Raw genomic sequence first — 20,679 nt, 5'->3', positions numbered from 1 at the left:
CGACAAAATCCCCACGCCTAATTCCTGCGACAAACGCATCTATTGCTCGCTCGTCAGATATATTTTCTGCCGAGTTTTTTATGATGTTCCACCTTTGGATGTACTTTCTCATTGACTCATCTGGCTTTTGTCGACATGCTCTCAACTCTTCTAATGACGCAGGTTTTTTGCACGTGGATCTGAAGTTTTTGACGAATACGTCCTCGAAACTTTCCCAGCTGTCGATAGATCCTGGAGGAAGCTTCTTGATCCAAGATCTTGCAGCTCCACTTAAGTGCACCTGAATACTTTGCATGGCTGTTGCCCTAGTTCCTCCAGTTAACTTCACCGTCTCGAGGTAATCAACCAGCCAATCCTCTGGATCCTGCAGGCCGTCGAATTTTTTGAAGTGATCAGGCAACTTAAATCCCGAAGGGACTCGAGTTTTTCGTACTCTCCTTGTGAAGCACGGCAAACCGCACATATCCTCGTCGTTTAGTTCTGGGGATTGTCGATGTTCCCTTCTGCCCTGCCGTGCTCTGTCTACCCTTGCTTGTGCTGCCGTATCTCTTGCTCCACTTGTTCCTTCGACATTTGCTGCTGCTGCTGCCGTAGGTCGTGGACTATTTTGCCTTGCGGCTCCTTCTGGAGGTGTTGATACAAACGCCGTTCCCATGGCTTCAGCTCCTGCTATCGCCATGTTGTACAAAGCCTCCCTTGGATCTCCTGGAGGTGGCCTAGATGCAAGGATAAAGGCTTGTGTCGCCATATACCCAGCTTCTGATGTTTTAGGGATAATATTCCCTCTTGTGTCTATCGACATAAAAGACATGTCGAGATTTTGAACCAGGTACTCTCTTTCTCCTTCAGGTATGTGTTGCAATCTGGACTTTGCTCTGTTCCGAGCTTCTCTATGACTATCTCCCGAGGTTCTAGATTGTCGACTTAGATCTGCCCTTCGTCTGCTTGACGCGGAAGCTGCCTCCTTTCTTTTATTTAAAGCTTCTGTCTGTTTTTCCAGTTCTCTTCCAGCTCTGGCGAGTCTATATTGATAAGCTTGCAGTTCTTGGATCGTAGCAGTTGTCGTCATTGGCTCCGAACCATCTAAAGCTTTTGCAGCTCTATCCCAGTGCTGTTTGTGGAAGTTGAACTCGACGCGTGGTGTGGGCCCGACATATTTAGTGCCCATACCTCTCCTTAGATCTGAGGGATCGACATAGGGATTGCCCAAATCGTCGAAAGCCTCTGATGTTTCCTCTTGATCGCGACTTGCTTCTCCAATGGCAAAGACTTGATGATATTTTGGAGTTTTCACCTTGCTTGGTTCGGTGACACCATCATAGAGTTTGGTGAAGACCTTCCCAATAGAGGTGGATTTGTCGATGAAGTCGAAGCTGTCAGCGTCGCTTGAATCATCGCTTATATAAGAGTCCGCCGATGATTTGAAGGACATGTCGCTGAAGATTCTGGCGAGTTTTTCACTTGCCCTGCTGTCGATGAAGCGTGGTGATGAAATCTCCTTATCGCTGGACTCGACGGATGATACTGAGTTTGAGAGATCAGAACCACCCGACGAAAATCCCGACGAGATCGGAACTTCGAGACGATACACTCCTTCTTTCTCGACGCGGAAATCGGATTTTCCGAACGTCATCTTCATTGGCTCCTCCAGATACGCATATGCATCCAAACGGGAGGGCGGGTGAGGAACAAAATCGACAAGACCAGTTTCGATCTGTTTACCTCTGTCCATGATGTTGCTTGCTACTGATGAAGTCGACGATCTTGAACGTGCCATCGAGATCAGCTCCTTGTCGCCTCTAATTACCACGAGACGGCGCCAATTGACAAGGGATTAACTTGTCAATGCCTATGGATTGTAGGCTAGGGTTTAGTTAGAAGTAGAGGGCAAGTAGATCTCGAAGGTTTCAGACGAAAAGTACTCGACGATTATGAAAACTAGGGTTTGTAGACAATGATTCGATGATCTTTTCGTCCCTCGACTCCCCCTTTATATAGGAGGCGGAGCCGAGGGTTTCGTTTTGTACAAGTTACAGAGTCCGGGACGGTTTCTAACTCATCCCGCCAGATTACAAATAGCACTTCCTATTACAACTCTAACTTTCTTTAATATATTTTGGGCTCCCGAATCTTCTTATTCTTCGAGTATTGGGCCTTCAATAAACCCCGGGTACTATCTTCGGCAGGCCCATTAGGGATGCCTATGTCAATGACACCACCTTGTAAGAGGAAGATACGACGATGTGATGCCTTGTTTTGGGATACCGATGCTGGCTTGTAAACTTAAGAGAGAGATTTGTTAAATATATAAGAAAATAACCATATGATTTAATCCGAATAAACAGTAGATATAGCATGATCGTAAAACCGGAAATTAAACTAATCATGCAAACCAATAAACTAGATGAATAGATCACATCTAGACAAGAGATTGCATTAAGTCTCATTGCTAGAACTAGAAACTCTAGCAATATCTCAAAGAGAAGAGACATGATCACACACAGTACAACCGAAACAGCATGGTTTGCGTTGAGGTTGTCACCCATGCCGCCAAATAGGTTATTGATGATCATGAAGAAGTCGTCATCGGGGAAGGAGTCCTCAGATGACGTCGTGCTATCAGTAGTCGTGCTGGAGCTCCAAAAGAACCCGGTTTCCCCTCACCTGTACAAGTCTACGCTGTCCCATCCTTCGGTATACCCACAAGATGGGATAGTAAAGACGTGGGCGATGGGACAAGGTTCTGGAAGCAGGTAATCGCATGTGTTGTATAGTAACTATGGTTCATGCTTCAAATTATTTAGTAAAGGTCAGATAGGTCGTGGGGCATAGCCCACGTCCGAGTCAACTTAGCCAACGATCAAGAAAAACTAGAAACGACTGATAACATACGTTAATGACTCACAAAATTTAATACATAAATATCTTTCTAAACAACAAAAATATAAGAACATGTTGGCTTGAAACACGAGTGTGGTGCGCGTGTCAAGATGAGGCGTGGCGAGGCGGGTGGCGGAGGAGTGCTTGTGAACTCCTTCTCTTCTCACTCACTTAGTGAGAGTGGAAGATCTCAGCTGGCAATGTGAGATCAATCTTTAGTCCCACTGCTTTCCATACATGAATGAGCCATATGAGAATTTCAGGATTTGTATTAGGCTAGGGGCTAAGACCTACTAGCAAATTCCAACAATCCCTCAGGCACATCAATCAATTGTGTGGTGGAGAATGTTAAGTTAAACTTCTACTTAGAATTTAATGCTACACTACCTAGCAACTTGAATAGTAGACTATCCCTTGAACTATAAGTTTTTACACACTAGTTTCACATAAAACCTAGACCCATATTGGACTACCGTAGGCCTTTCCCGCGGTCTGAAGCATATACGTCATACTCCAAGACCTTTCATGATTTTATTAGAGAACTCCCAACTCTCATGGATTATGACATTTGACAGTTGGACTCATATAGGTGTGTTATTCAAAATATGTTTTGTAGGGTATTATCTCTGCTTTGATAAGCCACCTTGAACACATGAAGGTAAATATCAAAATATCATGCAGATTAGAAGAGTACTGAGTGGTAAATTCAATACAAGGATACTTTCCTCCTAGCTGACCAACAGCTTGTCGCCCAACTCTACTTCACAGGATCTCCAATCACATTGAGTGGGTTACCGTTGTGGATACTCAAAGCTTTGATATCAAACCATCACCCTCGATGTATTATATAGGGCATTACATGATAACCCCTTCCTGAAGGGATCTACCAAATTTTTAGATGTTTGGATATAATCCAACGCGATAACTTTGGAGTTTCTCATTTTCCTGACAGATTTAAATTTCCTCTTCACATGCCTTGATGACTTTATATTGTCCTTTGAACTTTTTTACTTTGATTATGAAAGTTTATCAGGATGGTGGGTCCTAATTTTTCAACCAAAGGAAAGTCCATCAAGAGCTCATGGACCAATATGCTTCAACAGTGGTCGCATCTAGTGTTGTGAGCTCTATTTCCATTCTTGACCTTGTTAGGATGGTCTTGCGAAAAATCTAAGAAACAACATCACCACCAAGTGGAAACACATAACACCACTGTGGCCTAAATCTCATTACCACGGAATATCCAGTTTGGATCACTATAACCCTCAAGTACCCTCGGATACCCATTATAGTGAACACCATAACTCGAAATGCCCTTCATATAGTGCAAATCTCTCGAGAGAGCTTGCCAATGATCATTTGCAAGATTTGACACAAATCGACATAGTTTTCTTACACCAAAAGAGATTTCAAGCCTTATAGCGATGGCTAAATACATAAGAGAGCAAGAAATTTGAGAATACCTTAACTGATCTATAGTAATCCTCTGATTCTTTCGAAGTAGCACACTTAGATCACAAGACATAAGGCGTTAGAGAAGACTTATTGTCTATACCCGAAACGATATACATGAACGTAACTAGTCATCAACTAGTGCATGAGGACTAGCATTTAAATAGAGTTTTATGATTTTTTTTAAATTGCATTGAGTAAATTTTGTTCTAAAAAATATGGAGTATGAATTAGAAAAATATAATGCTTATAAATAATCAGAAATACACATAAAAGTTTCCAGTGTTTATCCCAAGTGCAAAAGGAATTATATTTCTTCCTTTGTATGCGTATTGCAATTAGTTGCTGAGTTCAGGTAGGCGGGACAACTTACAAACATCACTACCAATTAAATAACAGTTAATATAAATAAATGCGCAAAAGATGACTCCAATCTTCGATATAAACTGCATTTTTTGTCATTAAAACTTAAGAAGTAGATACAAATAAAAAAGAAACTGGATCCAGCAATCCATAGTAAAAAAGAAATTATCACACCGGATTCTTCGGCTGTATCTAATTACTACGAGATATTAGGTCTTGCATGAAATTAATGTATCCAAAACTAAACCCATGTTACAAAATTTCCATTGAAAGAATAAATATTAGAGTTATTACAATCATGTCAATCGCAAATCCAGCTAGTATAATTTACGTTCATCAGAACCAACTCAGGAAGCCTGATAGCAGTCATGTTCAATGTGCAATGCTTATAATACTTCCAATTGGTAATTAAAATCATACAAAGATGTAATATAAAGGCTCTTTCCTTTCACTACGGGAGAGCTCCAGTATGCCGACGGCCGCCAGCCGTCGGCACAGCAAGAAAGGCCGTCGGCACAGGCTGTGCCGACGGTGACCGTCGGCGTAGCTTCGTCGGCATAGTTCCGGTCGGGGACTGCCCGATCACCGTCGGCACAGACTGGCCGTCAGCACAGATTGTTGTGCCGACGGTATAACCGTCGGCATAGTATTTCAAAAATTTCAATTTTTTTTTGAAAAAAGATTAAAAAAATATTTTGAAAAAATATTTTTTTTATTTTTTTTCAATTTTCTTCTTATTCTTTTTTACTTGTTAATCTTTCACAATCACACTTACACTTAGTACATCTAATCTTAGGTCAAATTGCACTTGTATTCAAACTTCCTATTTGGTCACCCATCCTCACACTACTCCTGCCCCAGCACGCTTAACTTCTTGGTTCTCTTCGGATGAGCTTCCATGAAAGAAATGACGCTCTTGTTGTTAATACTACCATATCAATCATATTAACCCTTTGACCGTGCTGCCACATCTCTATATTTTTGAATTCTAAACAATTACTTAAGTAAACAACAATGAATATATATAAATAATAATAATATAGAATTTGAAAAACAATTAAATGATTTAATTTTTGTCTTTTTATTTAATATGGAATAATTAATATCAGTAAATACGAATTTGGCAAATAATATGTCTAACTTGATCAGAAAAATAATAGGAATACAAATATGACATCCATATCATATTTTGAACCTACAATTTAATTTACCCAAAAATCATTAGCAATAGATCAAGTACCTCTAGTTTAAATCTGGTTGACTTTATCGAAAATGAGGTGGGAAACGACCTCGGCATGGCATAGTTTGCCGAAATGAGGTCATATTTGGCACGTGTGTGGGTCCTAGGATAGGAAGCAAGACCCCGGAAGCGGATTTCTATTCCGACCCACGGGCGACCATATTTTCATTTTTAGCGTGCCCAAACGGTTTTTATTTGTGAAGCAGCTACATGGGGCGCATTTTAGTATGACGTGAAACCTCCGTGCGATGATAGTAGACCACCTACGCACCACCTATCACATGACATGTACACGCGTTAGCTATTTGAGAACCCATGCAGCTTCCGGCGGTGTCCCGCCGATTCCGCTGGAAACTGACCGGATTTGAACTAGGGCTCAACTATCCGTCACTCCAGAAATTCTGAAAAAAATGTTTTTAGTTCTACGATGCATCATTATATATGCTAATTTTTGTCCGTTTAGTTTGTTCGCGAATGGGTGCACCCGCACGCCCGGTACGGCGATACCGCATGTCCCGCGGTCCCTGTTTTGGCCGGATGGCAATTTGAAAATCCCACGGAGCCGCGTGGCGTCATTTCATATGTCATGGTAACTATTCCGTTTGTCAAAAGTGGGATACGGCAATTATTTTGAAAAACTCTTCACGAAAAGGGCTATCACGTCCGGAGTTCTATGGATTTCAGGGGAAATGAGGTGGGAAACGGCCTCGGCATGGCATAGTTTACCGAAACGAGGTCATATTTGGCACATGTGTGGGCCCTAGGATGGGAAGAAAGACCCCGGGTGCGGATTTCTAATCTGACACACGGGAGACCATCGTTTCATTTTTAGCGTGACCAAACGGTTTTTATTTGTGAAGCAGCTACATGGAGCACATTTTAATATGACGTGAAACCTCCGTGCGATCATAGTAGACCACCTACGCACCACCTATCACATGACATGTGCACGCATTAGCTTTTTGGGAACCCATGCGGTTTCCGGCGGTGTCCCGCCGAATCCGCTGGAAACTGACCGGATTTGAACTAGGGCTCAACTATCCGTCACTCCAGAAATTTCGGAAAAAATGTTTTTAGTTCTACGACGTATTATTATATGTGCTAATTTTTGTCCGTTTAGTTTGTTCGCGAATGGGTGCACCCGCACGCCCGGTACGGCGATACCGCATGTCCCGAGGGTCCTGTTTTGGCCAAATGACAATTTGAACGAAGTCAAAAAATCTCACGGAGCCGCGTTGTTTCATTTTATATGTCATGGTAACTATTCCGTTTGTCAAAACTAGGATACGGCAATTATTTTGAATAAACCTTCACGAAAAGGGCTATCATGTCCGGAGTTCTATGGATTTCAGGGGAAATGAGGTGGAAAACGGCCTCGGCATGGCATAGTTTCCCGAAACAAGGTCATATTTGGCACGTGTGCGGGCCCTAGGATGGAAAGCGAGACCCCGGGTGCGGATTTCTAATCCAACCCACGGGCGACCATCTTTTCATTTTTAGCGTGCCCAAACGGTTTTTATTTGTGAAGCAGCTACATGGGGCGCATTTTAGTACGATATGAAACCTCCGTGCGATGATAGTAGACCAGCTACGCACCACCTATCACATGACATGTGCACGCATTAGCTTTTTGGGAACTCATGCGGCTTTCGGCGGTGTCCCACCGAATCCGCTGGAAACTGACCGGATTTGAACTAGGGCTCAACTATCCGTCGCTTCAGAAATTCTGGAAAAAATGTTTTTAGTTCTACGACGCATCATTATATGTGCTAATTTTTGTCCGTTTAGTTTTTTCGCGAATGGGTGCACCCGCACGCCAGGTACGGCGATACCGCAGGTCCCGGGGGGCTGTTTTGGCCATATGGCAATTTGAGCGAAGTCAAAAAATCTCACGGAGCCGCGTAGCGTCATTTTATATGTCATAGTAACTATTCCGTTTGTCAAAACCGGGATGTGGCAATTATTTTGGAAAACCCTTCACGAAAAGAGCTATCACGTCCGGAGTTCTATGGATTTCGGGGAAATGAGGTGGGAAACGGCCTCGACATGGCATAATTTTCCGAAACGAGGTCATATTTGGCACGTGTGTGGGCCCTAGGATGGTAAGCAATACCCCGGACGCGGATTTCTAATCCAACCCACGAGCGACCATTTTTTCATTTTTGGCGTGTGTGAAAGCCATGAAACCTCGAACATTATAGCTCATTTATAAGAAAACTTATTTAGGTATTTGAAATATTCCATTTTTGATATTTTTCTATGATAGATCTTGTTTTTCTGCAAAATTTGATATATTATACTTATTTTTCTCAGTTAGAATGATTTAGTTATGCTTTTTTGAAGACTGCCGTTGAGAAATAGGAAAAAGCTATGCCGACGGTTTAACCGTCGGCACAGTTCTGTAGTGAAAAAAAAAGAAAAAAAAAGTTGTGCCGACGGCCAGACTGGTCCTGTGCCGACGGCCAGAACTGTGCCGACGGTGACCGTCGGCACCTCCAGCCTGTACCGACGGCCAATTTAACGCCGACGGTCATCCTCGTCGCCGCGCTCCGGAGGCTACTGTGCCGACGGCCCCGACATTTGGCCGTCGGCACATCGCCTGGCCGTCGGCGTACGGCAATTCTCCCGTAGTGTTTGAAGCTGAATAAGACTAATCAGCTTGTCAATCAAAAAAGATTACTGCCGTGTTTGCCAATGACCGGGCTTGTTTCAGAGCACCAGACTTGCAATGTGCATAAAGAATATATATATTATTCGTAACAATACGGAAGTGCACTATAATAATAATAAAAAGTGTTAACACTAATTTAGAATTTTCATGTCGACAAATATAGTTGACATGGATTAGGGCCGCAGAACACTTACAATGTTCTACATGAGATTAAAATGTTCTCAGTGGAAGCAACTGATAAAATAAGGTACCTCTTGAAACAGAGTAAATGACAAAAAACTACCACAATTGTGCCATAGATGACGCGGAACTACCAAATGGGACACGATTGTCACATGACTACCATGTTTGGGGCTAGCTCGCGATGCTGAGCACTGATCGAACTGATCAGCAGCCTGCCCACCGTCGAGCTGACGTGGCTGCCAGCCGACGGACGGCCGGCCGTCCGTCGACCGGTAGCCACGTCAGCTCCGACGGTGGGCCAGGCTGCCGTAAAGATGGTTAACACGCTTGATCAGTTCAATCAGTGCTCCGCGTCGCGAGCTAGCCCCAAACATGGTAGTCATGTGACAATCGTGTCCCATTTGGTAGTTCCGCGTCATCTATGGCACAATTGTGGTAGTTTTTTGTCATTTACTCCTTGAAACAAGTAGAAAGGTCAGTGCTACAGCATATAAGAAGTTGTAGGGATAATGGTTGAACTAAATCATCGCAGGAAAGAAATTATATGTCATTCAAAAGATATTAGTGATACCATCTATATATATCTAACAAATTGGTCGTTACATAAGCAATATATATGTACATAAGTCGAGATAGAAATACCCGGCTAGTTTATGTTAAAAAACCACCTGCTGCAGACCATTTGTTGTGCTATGCCCGTTTCTGCATTTGTGAGACATGCATATTTACTATTTAGCCATGTAATGATACCCCTTCCACACGAGCCAGTACCTACATAACTACAAACCACAACATTAGCAAATCTAGCATGCATACAACTCTTATGCCCAAATCAATAAAAAGAAAAAACAACATATGGGTCATTGAGTATGCTGCTACGTAAAAGAAAATTTTATTTCATTACCATGGAACATGCCCTCTAAGAATAAATTAGGGAAGAAGTGGTGTTCTCCCTTTCTGTATCCGAAAAGTAATGAATCCCTGCTCTTCATAATCTGAAAGAAGTTCTGATTAAGCATCTAAGCTATCCCAGTTTCTGAATATTGGTTAGTTATCAGCATCAAACACATCCCTTTAAGAATGACAAAAAACACTGCCACCATGTCTTTCTGCGTCTACAAACAAATCAAGTTCTACTCTCCATAACCACAACTTAAATCCGTACATAACTTGAGAAAAGTTCTCGATCCAGTAATTCATAAAAGAGTAATACTTCTGAAGAGTGCCGTGCCTGGTCGATCAGCTTTGACAAAAAGAATCAAAAGCTTAGTTACGAAATAATCACAGCGGTCTGACCACGTTTTTGCCGACGCTGTAACACACGGAGTTGTGCTTGACTATCTGGAGGCTCCCATTGCCGGCATGGTCGACAATCTCCACCCCAGCAAGCACCGCAAAAGTCTTGGCTTTCTCATGCCCGTAGTCCGACGGGAGCAGCTTCACCCCATCAGTTGTCCGGAAGCACCTGGCTATGCAAAGCTTGCCGGAGCCTAGCGGGAAGAGACTAGTCGCTGTCGGTGTCCACACCTCAGGCACAGGCGGTTCTTCTTCCCACAGATGCAACAGGGGGAATTTCCGGAGTGGCGGCGCCGGCGGCTCCTGCCGGAGGTCGGCCGCGCAGAGGTGATCGTCAGAAAAGCCGAACCAGAGGCCATGCTCGGCGACATAGTGGGCACGGCCACTGAACGGCATGGCCCAGTCGCCGATCTTGCTCCACCCACATTTACTGGCGTGGAAGGAGAAGGTGCCCGCGCCCACCGTGGATATCCAAATCTCTGAGTCGCCCACACCCGTGTAAGCACCGAGCTCAAGGGGGTCAAGCTGCCCCAACCCTAACTTAGACTTGTCGAAGCTTGGGTCCCTGAAGAGATCCCGTTCATCCAAGGGGAGCGGCTCGAGGGGATGCCAGAGCCAGTCCCTGAACCATAGACCTTGGCAATGGTGCACCTGACGGCACCAGCCGAGCTCGCGCGCCATGACAAAGAAGAAGTTGTCGTGCAAGGGGAGGGAGATGGAGCCGCACCTGGGGCCTACCATCGGGTTCATCACCCGCACGGCGCCAACCTCGCCGTCGTAGAGGAGGGTGCGGCCCTCGTGGTCCACGGCAATAACGTCGTCTTTGAAGGCCAGGAAATCCATCCACCCGATTTCCTTCCGCGGAGAGAAGGTTACGGCGGCGGAAGGCAGCCGAGCCGGAGCCGGATCCTTGTTTATCGCTGCTGGATCCGCTGGTTTCGGTGATCCGGTAGGGCGGAATAAGCTTGCCGGATCGATGCGGTGCAGGCTGAAGGTAGGGCGGCCGCCTCTCAAATTATTGACCAGCAGGTTCACAACTCGACGATTCATTGCTCCTCTCTCTCTCTCTCTATAATCAAGAGACGAGGAATCTAGCTTTATTCTGATTCTGAGATCTGGGCCTAACTAACGAGCCAAAACAGACGGGCCAATACCTCCTCTAGGACGTCTTTGTTGCAAGGCTGAGAAGATAGAACAGTTCTATAAGAGCAACTCTACCAGACACCCTAAACGTCGCAAACCCCAAACACGTTTTACAAGCTGAAACGCCGCGCAGTTTAGACAGGTGGACTGCATAACAGCATATTATATGTTGTTATGCGGTCCACGTTTAGCGTGTCTGGATTGCACGCATTCTTTCGCCCACAAACATTATGCAAATGTATGATAAATCAGCCGATAATTCGAGAATGTAGAAACATAGAGCATGCAAATTGATTGTTAAAGTACTCAATCATACATAAAACACGACACCAAAAAAGGATCAAGCATCACATGATCAAGGAAGCGCATGGTCAAGCATCCGCCACTATTTGCCATAGGGCAGCACTCGTGGCAGCCATGGCAGCGCGTGCAGCTTCCCTCCTTCGCGTTAAGATCTCTATCTTCTTCGCGTGATTCCACTACTCTAGATGGAACTCATCCATCTCGGCCGGGTTCATCATCGTAGTCGCATTCTTCACCGCAATGAGCTCTGCCATGGCCCGGTTCTCCTCGGCACTTGCTTTCCTCTCCTCCAAGTTGGCCCTGCGCTTGGTATCTTCCCGGAGCATGTTCCATTTTGCTGCCTTCTCTTTGTTTTTCTTCTCCATCATCTCCCTTCTTTTCCTCCAAAGTCTTCATCACCAACAATTCTTTGGACTTCACCATAACATCAATATTGGGAGACGATGTTGCGTCCTTGTCTTGCTTTTTGATCTTGTCCTGGGTCATCTTTGTTCCATCCAGCATCTTCATGTTCCTCTTGGTCTCAAACACATCATTCTCTTCCCTTCAACTTGACAGGCTTATGCCTCAGTGGTGGTACTTCTTGCTCCCTCATTTTCCATTTGTTGTTATGCTCAAGAATGGTATAGCAATGCTTGAATGTAAATGGCTTGCCCTTCAACCGGAGAATGTCCTTGTACCTTCTTTGTGCAATTTCTTCCCAATCACCCGCGTTGGTGCCACTCGGTGGCGCATTCCTCATCGCCTCAATGCAACCGGCCCATCGGCTACATGCCATCTTGATGGTATCCCATCGGCCTTGGAGTGAACGGTATGAGCGAGTTGGAGTGGAAGAGAGGGGTGGCATCAACTTGAAGAACTTATCCTCGATGAGTTGCCAATAACTCTTTCCGTTTTGATCGGTGCCGGTCACGGTATCCATCAAAACTCCCCCCAAGCCTTGATCAACTCACGTCTTCAAATTCACTATAGTTACCGGTCCTCACCGCCCTCCCCTTAGTCTTGGCCGCGCCGCCCCTTCGAACACTCCCTCTTCTATCTCTTGCAACTCTCCTTCCTCATCGCCATCGGGTTCTTCCCCAAACTCATCATCCTCGAGACCCTCCTCCATGTCGTTGGCGTAGTCTCCGTAATCTCTGAGCGGCGGGAAATCGATGTCGACGGACGCGTCATTGAGCATGTCAACGTACGAGTCTGGCACTATCAAGGGTGAGACTTTTATCGAGCACCTTGTGCGCGGCCGCCGATGCAGAGGACTGATGGCTTCTTGGCGGCGGGCTTCTTCGGCGCCGTTTTCTGCTACGGCTTGTTGGCCGGCTTCTTTGGCCGCTTGGTCAGAGCGGGAGCGGCAGCAGCAGCGGGAACATGAGCAGCAACTAAGGTCGCCATGACGTGTTACCCCAGCCGATTCCGCTTGCCGTTGGGGAAAGCTTCCTGAGCGCCATCGACCACGAGCTCCTTGGCGACAGCTAGTGCGGCGGCGCTACATCTGGAAGCGGTGGGTGGGGTCGATCCGTGCTGTGTGGCCTGGTCAGCGACCAGCGACGGGTTGGGGGCTTCCATCTCGGTGCGAGCACGCCGCGGCGGAGTGGGGACGGCGGGATCGGCGGCGGTCGTGGGCGGAAGCAGGAAAGTGGGGAGTTGAATATTCCTTCGCGCCAATAGGGGGAGGGGATGGGGTTCGCGCTCGGGCTACCTCGCGAAACGGGGTACTTGGGGTTTCCGCGGCGTGGAACTGGATGGCCAAAAAAAATCGTATGGGTTTGATGCGGTGTCGGACTGGCCCTTTTTGCCTCCAAACCCACAAAACGGCGGTTATTATGCGGATGGGGTCCGATTCGGTTTCTGCTAGAGTTGCTCTAAGAGCACCTCTAGCCTATACCTCAAACCGCAACTCTTATATACGCGGATGTAGGCGATGAAAAAACGCTATTTACAGATCGAAAAATGCTCGCACAGATCAAAAACTGTAAATAGAGACGTTAAAATTCATATTCCTAAATATTCCACCAAAAAATCCACATGGCAGCTTTATTTTTTCTCCCTCGTCTTCTTCCCCGACCCACCCGACCAATGGAGGTGGATGTCTGCAATTCGAGTTGAGACTTGGAAGTCTTCCGTAGCTAGCTAGCTTTGCTAGTTCGATTCATCAGCAAGTAAAAAATAACTACGAAAAGAAACGATGAATTCTCCCGCGAGATTTTAATTCCGTTTCTTCAATTCGTGTTTTAAGGTTTCTATTCCGTGGATTCTAAGCCACGTTTTCGGGAGATTAAATAGAGCTTTTTCGGTTTCGAATTTTTCAGTTACTGTTAGTGATCTTACATAACTGAGAGAAGCACCTATAGCTGATAGCTGGATATGCAGTTGGTCTTCAGCCCTTGTTAACCTGACATGACCTTCTAGAATCTAGACTGCAGAATGGGCCTGTAAAGTCAAACGGATAGGCCATAATATTTATCCACACCAGCCGTATGACCCGTATCCCAATTCTTAGAGAGCGCGGTTTCCTGCAACAAGTATGAAGCACATAATTGCTTTATTTCCAGCCCAAGATACAACGCATTATCTAACTGACATGACATGGCTAGATTCAGCATAACATAATTCTCCTTGCAACAGCACAGGTTCTATGCACTAAGCTGACCAAATCGAGCAGCTCCTGGACAGAAATGTAAACGACAGACTAGAAAGTAAAGAGATGACATAAGTTGCCAAGATAAATTAAACCTCCTACAACTACAAGTGACAGCGAACAAGGTTACAATGAACACATTGTATAAGTTAACTACTACTTTCAATGAAATCTCCAATGAAGAATCAATGCAACGATCTGCTACGAAAGAATGGGACCAAAACATATGCTCCCTAGCTCCGCCCAGAGAGGACCGTAACAGCTTCCCGTCGCTTAATGCCAGAGGTCCATGCAGAAGCCAGAGGGGACTGAAGGCGGCCTCTTGCTGAAGATTGCCTCCGAGAAAGTATCAGAGAGCTGACCAGAAAGGCTCACAGGATCCTCGATAAGTGCATTCACATAGACACTGACTATCTTCCTCTCGTGCGGGGTGGCACGCAGGCTGTACCACGTCAAAAACTTCACTCTGAAGTTGCTCTCAATATAGCCCTCACACTCTAGCCACCTGACGACCCTCACACAGTACTCGTAGGATGCTTCGGGGCATCCATCCTTGTGACCATTGTCCTCGAATTTACCTGATCTTTTGTTCGATGAGTTCCCTGGCTCTCTTTCAGGCTTTGAAGAGCCATTCTGAACCACGTTATCACCAGGTTTTGTGTTGAAACTCCTTCCACCAATATCCTTACCATTTTCCATAACTCGAGGTGCAGTAGGTGGCATAGAGGCAGAGAATCGAGGTGGAGGGATCACCGACTCATTTACAGCTGTTGGATTTGATGCATCCTGTGATATGGGAATTTCAATTCTTGGAATCTGCTCTATCGAGTTTGAGGACTCGTGCAGTAAAGCAGTTTGAACTGTTGAATTGGGCTCCTCATCCAAAGCTGACGCTGAGAGCCCAGGAGCTTCATCCAGTTCGATCACCTCTGTTACCCTAACTGCAGCCACCTGAATATTTCGAGAGTTATCAGTAGGCTTATTGGGGTGATGAGATGTTTTATCTGAATCAAGGTTCTCAGGATTTTCACAGTATTCAAAATCACTTTCTGGTGACTTATTCAGATCAGCATACACCGTAGTATTATTGTTCGAGTCCACACCCTCTGAAGAACGATCAGATTGGCCACCACTATTTGTCTTTGGGCTCCCGTTATTTTGTTCTACTCCAGCACCACCTGGTACTGAAACCTTTGGATCGTCTTCTTTCTGACAGCTTGTCTTTAGTCTGACTTCCCATGACCCTAACTCGTTGGAGTTGCTGTATGCAGCTATCTTAAGGATATAGCTTGTAGCAGGCTTAAGTTCCCTGACAGCATATGTTGTTGACGGTGCAAGTGCAAGTACGATGGCAGTTGGATTTGACAAATAAAATCCTGTACTGGCCACACGGTGCCACATATGAAATCCAGTTACACGTTGGGCCATTGTAGGGCACTGATCCAAATCAAAAACTACAGTGATAGATGTTTGGGTTATAGGTTCAAACTTTATGAAGTTAAATGGTATCATACTGGATCCTGAAAATGCAAACATGACACAGGGTCAATATCATTTGGAGATGTGAAACATATATGAAGGACTTCAAAGCTTACGTTGAAATTGTGAGTTAGGAGGAGATGCAACAGAGAACAAAGATTCCATAGCATCTAGTGCTTGAGCACAAAGTGCTTGAACTTCGGCACCACAAGTAAGACGACTAACAATTCCACGACCAATATTTCCATCACCGACAATTGGTCCAACCTCAGCCTCCAGCTTCTTCATTGCTGTGTCAACAATTTGATGTAAGGCCAGGTACTTCTCTGTGGAGAGTAAGACCTTATGACTCAGAAAAATCCGATAGCACAATACATCCAACCGGCGAGCATCTTTAGCAATCACTAGTTGTTTCTTCCACGATCTGAATAAGAGCATTAAACAGTCGTATCATTGCTTGCCAAGCTAATTATGGCTTGAATATTCGAACAAGAATAAATAAGAGCAATTCCATCAGAAATAGGCCACAGCTCTTGAGAGGAGCTATGCTTGAAAAATGAACCATTAACTTGATGCATACAAATATACGATAAAGAATGTCATACAAGATTGCTAAAAAGCCAATCCATCAAACTTTTTTCTTATACAAATACTTCAGAAAACACTAGCAGACTTCTTTTCAATATATGCATTTACAGCAGATGGAAAAATTAAGTTATCCAAAAATATTATACAAGGTAGAAATGAATGCACCGACCTATAATAATGTAAATTTCAGAAGGACAGCAACAAGCTATTTCAAGAGATGCATTTGTGAAATATTCATCCATATGTTTTTAGAAAAACGACGGTTTCACTTCTTGTCCTGCAACAGTTAGATTATTTGGACTTTTAAGGTCAAGAAAATAATGACTAGAAACCAAGTGAAGATGCAAATTATCAAAGCCAGCATTACCAAGTTTTACAACAGCAAAACTAAGATGTTTCCAGTAGTTATCAGCGCAAGCAATGCTGGGGTAAACAAACTAAGGCAGTGAAACTTCCAGCTGGAAGCACGGAAATAAAATAGTTAAGTTACACAAAAAATCTAAATCGCTACATAATACTATGTAACTGGAGAACACAAATCTGAGTAAAAAAAGATCAAGAAAAATACCCAAGCAAATCATTCTGTTTCCAACAGCGAGTGCAGTAATAACCACCATCAAGTTTCTTGCACTGCCCACTCTGCATAATGCCGGTTCTTCCATCCTTGAGGGCACATTCAAGATGGCATGAAAAACCACAATAATCTTTTTGCATGGAATGTTCTGAGCTACAGAACAACCATAGGCTAGGGTCCTTGTTGTCATCATAATTGAAACATATACAGCATGAACAGCGTCTGCAGAATTTATCCTCGAGGTTAAGAATCGCCCTGCATGCTAAATTCAGGCAGAATCGTGCATTACTTGGTAGCGCCGGTACATCAGCTGTTACCGGATTGCTGGCCACAACTGGTAGTCGTGATGGATTCTCACTCTTCCTTTGTCGTTTCGCAGCTTGCTGATGGTTACTTGTGTTGGGGTCAGGAGTTGGCTCTTTTTCTTTTTTCTGCCGGGTAGGAGTTGGCTCTTTTTCTTGCAAATGCACCGCAGGGCTAGATGCTTTGCCCTTCACCACCCTGAAGAGATAATCCAGCATTCTCTGCTTAGATAATCCAGTATATTTCCGTTCCCTTCCTAAATCAGCACAAAGAATCTCTACAATATCACGGCGACTCCATGACTGTAGTTTCTCCGGAGCAGTTTCTGGCCGCTTTGATAATTCACGAACAAGTTCTCGCTTTTCATCCAAACTCATCAATCGGCATTTAGCAGGTTCAATAACAGTAACTCCTGGAGCAAGAGAACACTGAAACATATCAGTAACCAATTAATCGATACTGCAGACATTTTTTTGCATCAGTAGACTTCACATGCATAATCAGATGGTTACAGACCAGAAAGTAATAAGCATCAAGCAAAATATCCATAATCCATATTGGCAATAACGTATCAGAGATGTTCAAGACCAGCATGATAATTTTGAACTTCATAGAGGGGTCAAGAGAGTCGTGGTTTTCGGGGCATCACTCCAATGCGATATTAGAAAATAGAAGAACAAACGATAGATGGTATTTTAGGTTGCCAGTTGCTACTAACGACCATAACAGATATAATATGCAAGTATAAACTCAGTGTAAGGGCATGGAATCTTTATCAATTATAAGTAACTAGTCATGGTAAAATTAGTGTGTGTTACATAAAAAAGTGCAGTCATGAACAAAACTGCCCAGCCAACAGTTGATGGCCCTGACTACACTGTCATACATCCTCCTAACTATAACTCACAGTGAGTGAGGTTCCAAATACGAATGACCCCCAATCATTTGAGAAATTCAGTTTCAAACTTGAAAATCAGCCAACAAAGTTTAAATCCTTTCAGGCCTATATGCAACTGGCAGCTGAGAATAATTCCTTTAAACAAAATTCAGAATTTGGCACCTCATACAGGCACATCCAGTGGAGCTATCCATGCATTGTACATTATGAGCAATGCACACAGCAATAACATCAACGGTGTAAACCAAAGGTTGGCACCACGTAACCATCCACATGCGGCGGTAGACAGCAGCCTGACATGGAAGCGCGAGGTAGCAGTCTCCCCTAACTCCTGACAGATCTAATCATGCTAACCGCCACCCTTACAAAATCCACAAAACGGGCAAAACAATCAAGCACCCACGGGGAATAAAAACCAGCCCGCAGGAAGGAGACCCCCAAGAAGCGAATCAGTGGCTGCCGAGCCTTTCCCTCCGAAACCAGACATCGACACGTAAATCCCCCAGGAAAAGGACGTAAAGGCGCGGGGCTACAGTCGCCCCGCGGGAGCGAGGAGCGCAATGCGCGTAGCCGCGGCCGCATGCAGCGCCTAATCCGAGCTACCGCCCGCCGGTAGAATCCCATGCAGCCAGCAGCCCGCTCCTCATCCTGATTGATTGTACGCCACCAACCACCACCGCCAGTACAGCCACGCATCAGCAGAGTAATTCTACCCATTGAATTACCACGGCGGCAGCGCGGAGCGCCAGCCTAACGAGACGCGTCGCGCGGATAAACGTTGCAAAGAAAAAAAGGCCGAATCTTGGATTGGACACCGCCCACCGGATTCGTCGCCGTAAGACGCGCGGGCCCTCGGAAATCCCATCGGCGGCGGCCGGCGAGGACCCAATCCGCGGCGGCCGGGGCGCGGATTCGGCGGCCGGACGGACAGATCGACATTACCCGGGCCGCGGCGGCGCGCACGGACGCATCCATGGCGTTCGTGCGCAGGAGAGAGAACAACAGAGAAAAGCGGCGGAGAGAGAGAGAGAGGAGGAGCGGGAGGAGGCGGCGGCGCTGACCTGCGTTGGGGGGATCCATGGCTGGCCGGAGGGAGGGAGGGAGAGGGATCTCTCGCGCTCCTCCTCCACCTCCGCTTGGCTCACGTGGACTCTCCTCCTCTCTCTCTCTCTCTCTCCTCTGTTCCTGCTCTGTCTCTCTCTACCCGTTTGTGGAGCCGCACGGATATCAAAGCCTGTAACAGCTTTTACGTGTTCTCCCCCTGGTTTCCGCGTATTCGCCAACGGCCCTCCGTTTCCATATCCGTGTCAGCTCAGCTCAGGTGTGATCGCGCAGGGTCAACGCAGGTTAATTCGCTGGTTTTAGTTAGGCAGAAGCTTAACAACCGTGCTGGGCGGCTTGCCAACTTTCACACTAGACGTGACAACATGCAAAATAACCTATTCATTGTCGTGCCCAAAACAGCAGAGAAATTGTTTAAATTCGAAGTGAATAAAGTGACATGCAAATAACCTAATGCATAAAGAGTAGTAGCTAACCAGAAAAACAATACTCCAGAAGAACGAGTAAGTTCGCATGCGCTCGTCATTTCTTCGTGAAAATAATGCATCTTTTTTTTTTCAAGCTACGAAATAGCCTATCGTCATGGTTTTGTCCATGATCTATCAACAAGAGTACAAGACATCTAGACAAAATATAGTGAGGCTAGTGGCTATCCATTACCATGTCGTATTCAGCCTCGTGCGGCTATCGATAGATATAGTCTCGGCACGCAACTACCTACACATATATACCATCACCTACCATGCATGGACTTCTATATCTCCCACCGATTACAGCTAGCAATCGCAGTTATACACGCTTTTCTAAATTTCTTTCAGCTAAAGACTCTCGAGACACACACACACAAATCAATCATCGTCTGACTGTGACATCTCGTGCCTACTGTCATAATTGACCGAGCTACACTACTCTTCGAGAACAATAAAGTTATTAGTACATGATAGTTGAAGGGTGTATGTGCTTAAAGTCCATGCTAATCATCGTCACCCGTCATCGTAAATAATAATAAAATCTAAGCTATTAAAGCGGAACCTCTCCTTTAGAACAAAGCTTACCTTCATTCGGGCTACCTTCTCTCGATTCATAGGGGAGCATGGGGGCTCGTGGGAGAGATGGATGATTGTTAATCAACCAATTGGAGAAACCCATGGGATCGGGCGGCAGTAAACGTGGAGAACGACGCCTCGAGATTTGTGAGGCTATTCTTAGGATCCTACGATTCATGGACGTGTTGGTAGTTGTGTTGGTAGCTGTTGGCGCTCCTGCATGCTGGCCTGGTGATGGTTGACAACAATAATGAGTTAGTGCACGATGAATATAATTTTTTCATTTTGTTTCCTTTCGGATCACCTAGGAGTGTTGGAAAATGAAAGCTTAAAGTGGCAGCATATGCCGTATAATTTAACCATGGCATGCATGATCTAGCTGCTATGGTAGCTATAGCTATGCTATTTCATTTAGCGAATTTACATGGAAAAGAGATGAAGCTTGCCTTGCATGGGAGGTGGAGGTGTCTCGAACATTGGTAGGCTCCTCCGCTCGTGCGTGGAAGCGTTGGGAACTGTTGGCGCTCCTGCATGTTGGCATGTCGATTGGTGACAATAATAAT

The 20,679-nt window shown here is 45.2% G+C and overlaps 1 protein-coding gene across 1 annotated transcript; it reads right to left on the bottom strand.

The window, feature by feature from the left end:
- Positions 1-14,096: 14,096 nt before the first annotated feature.
- On the bottom strand, positions 14,097-19,199 carry LOC124691280 (protein VERNALIZATION INSENSITIVE 3-like). Its single transcript, XM_047224556.1, has 4 exons — positions 19,070-19,199; positions 16,802-17,522; positions 15,762-16,069; positions 14,097-15,686 (listed from the first exon to the last, which is right to left on the bottom strand). The coding sequence occupies exons 1-4, from the start codon at positions 19,086-19,088 to the stop codon at positions 14,440-14,442; spliced, it is 2,295 nt and encodes a 764-aa protein (XP_047080512.1). The 5' UTR covers positions 19,089-19,199; the 3' UTR covers positions 14,097-14,439.
- Positions 19,200-20,679: the final 1,480 nt, after the last annotated feature.

This window comes from Lolium rigidum, chromosome 2 (genome assembly GCF_022539505.1).
Source record: "Lolium rigidum isolate FL_2022 chromosome 2, APGP_CSIRO_Lrig_0.1, whole genome shotgun sequence".
In the NCBI taxonomy this organism is placed as follows: domain Eukaryota; kingdom Viridiplantae; phylum Streptophyta; class Magnoliopsida; order Poales; family Poaceae; genus Lolium; species Lolium rigidum.
The sequence above is the reverse complement of the archived record's forward strand: the minus strand, read 5'-3'. Positions and strand labels throughout refer to the sequence as shown.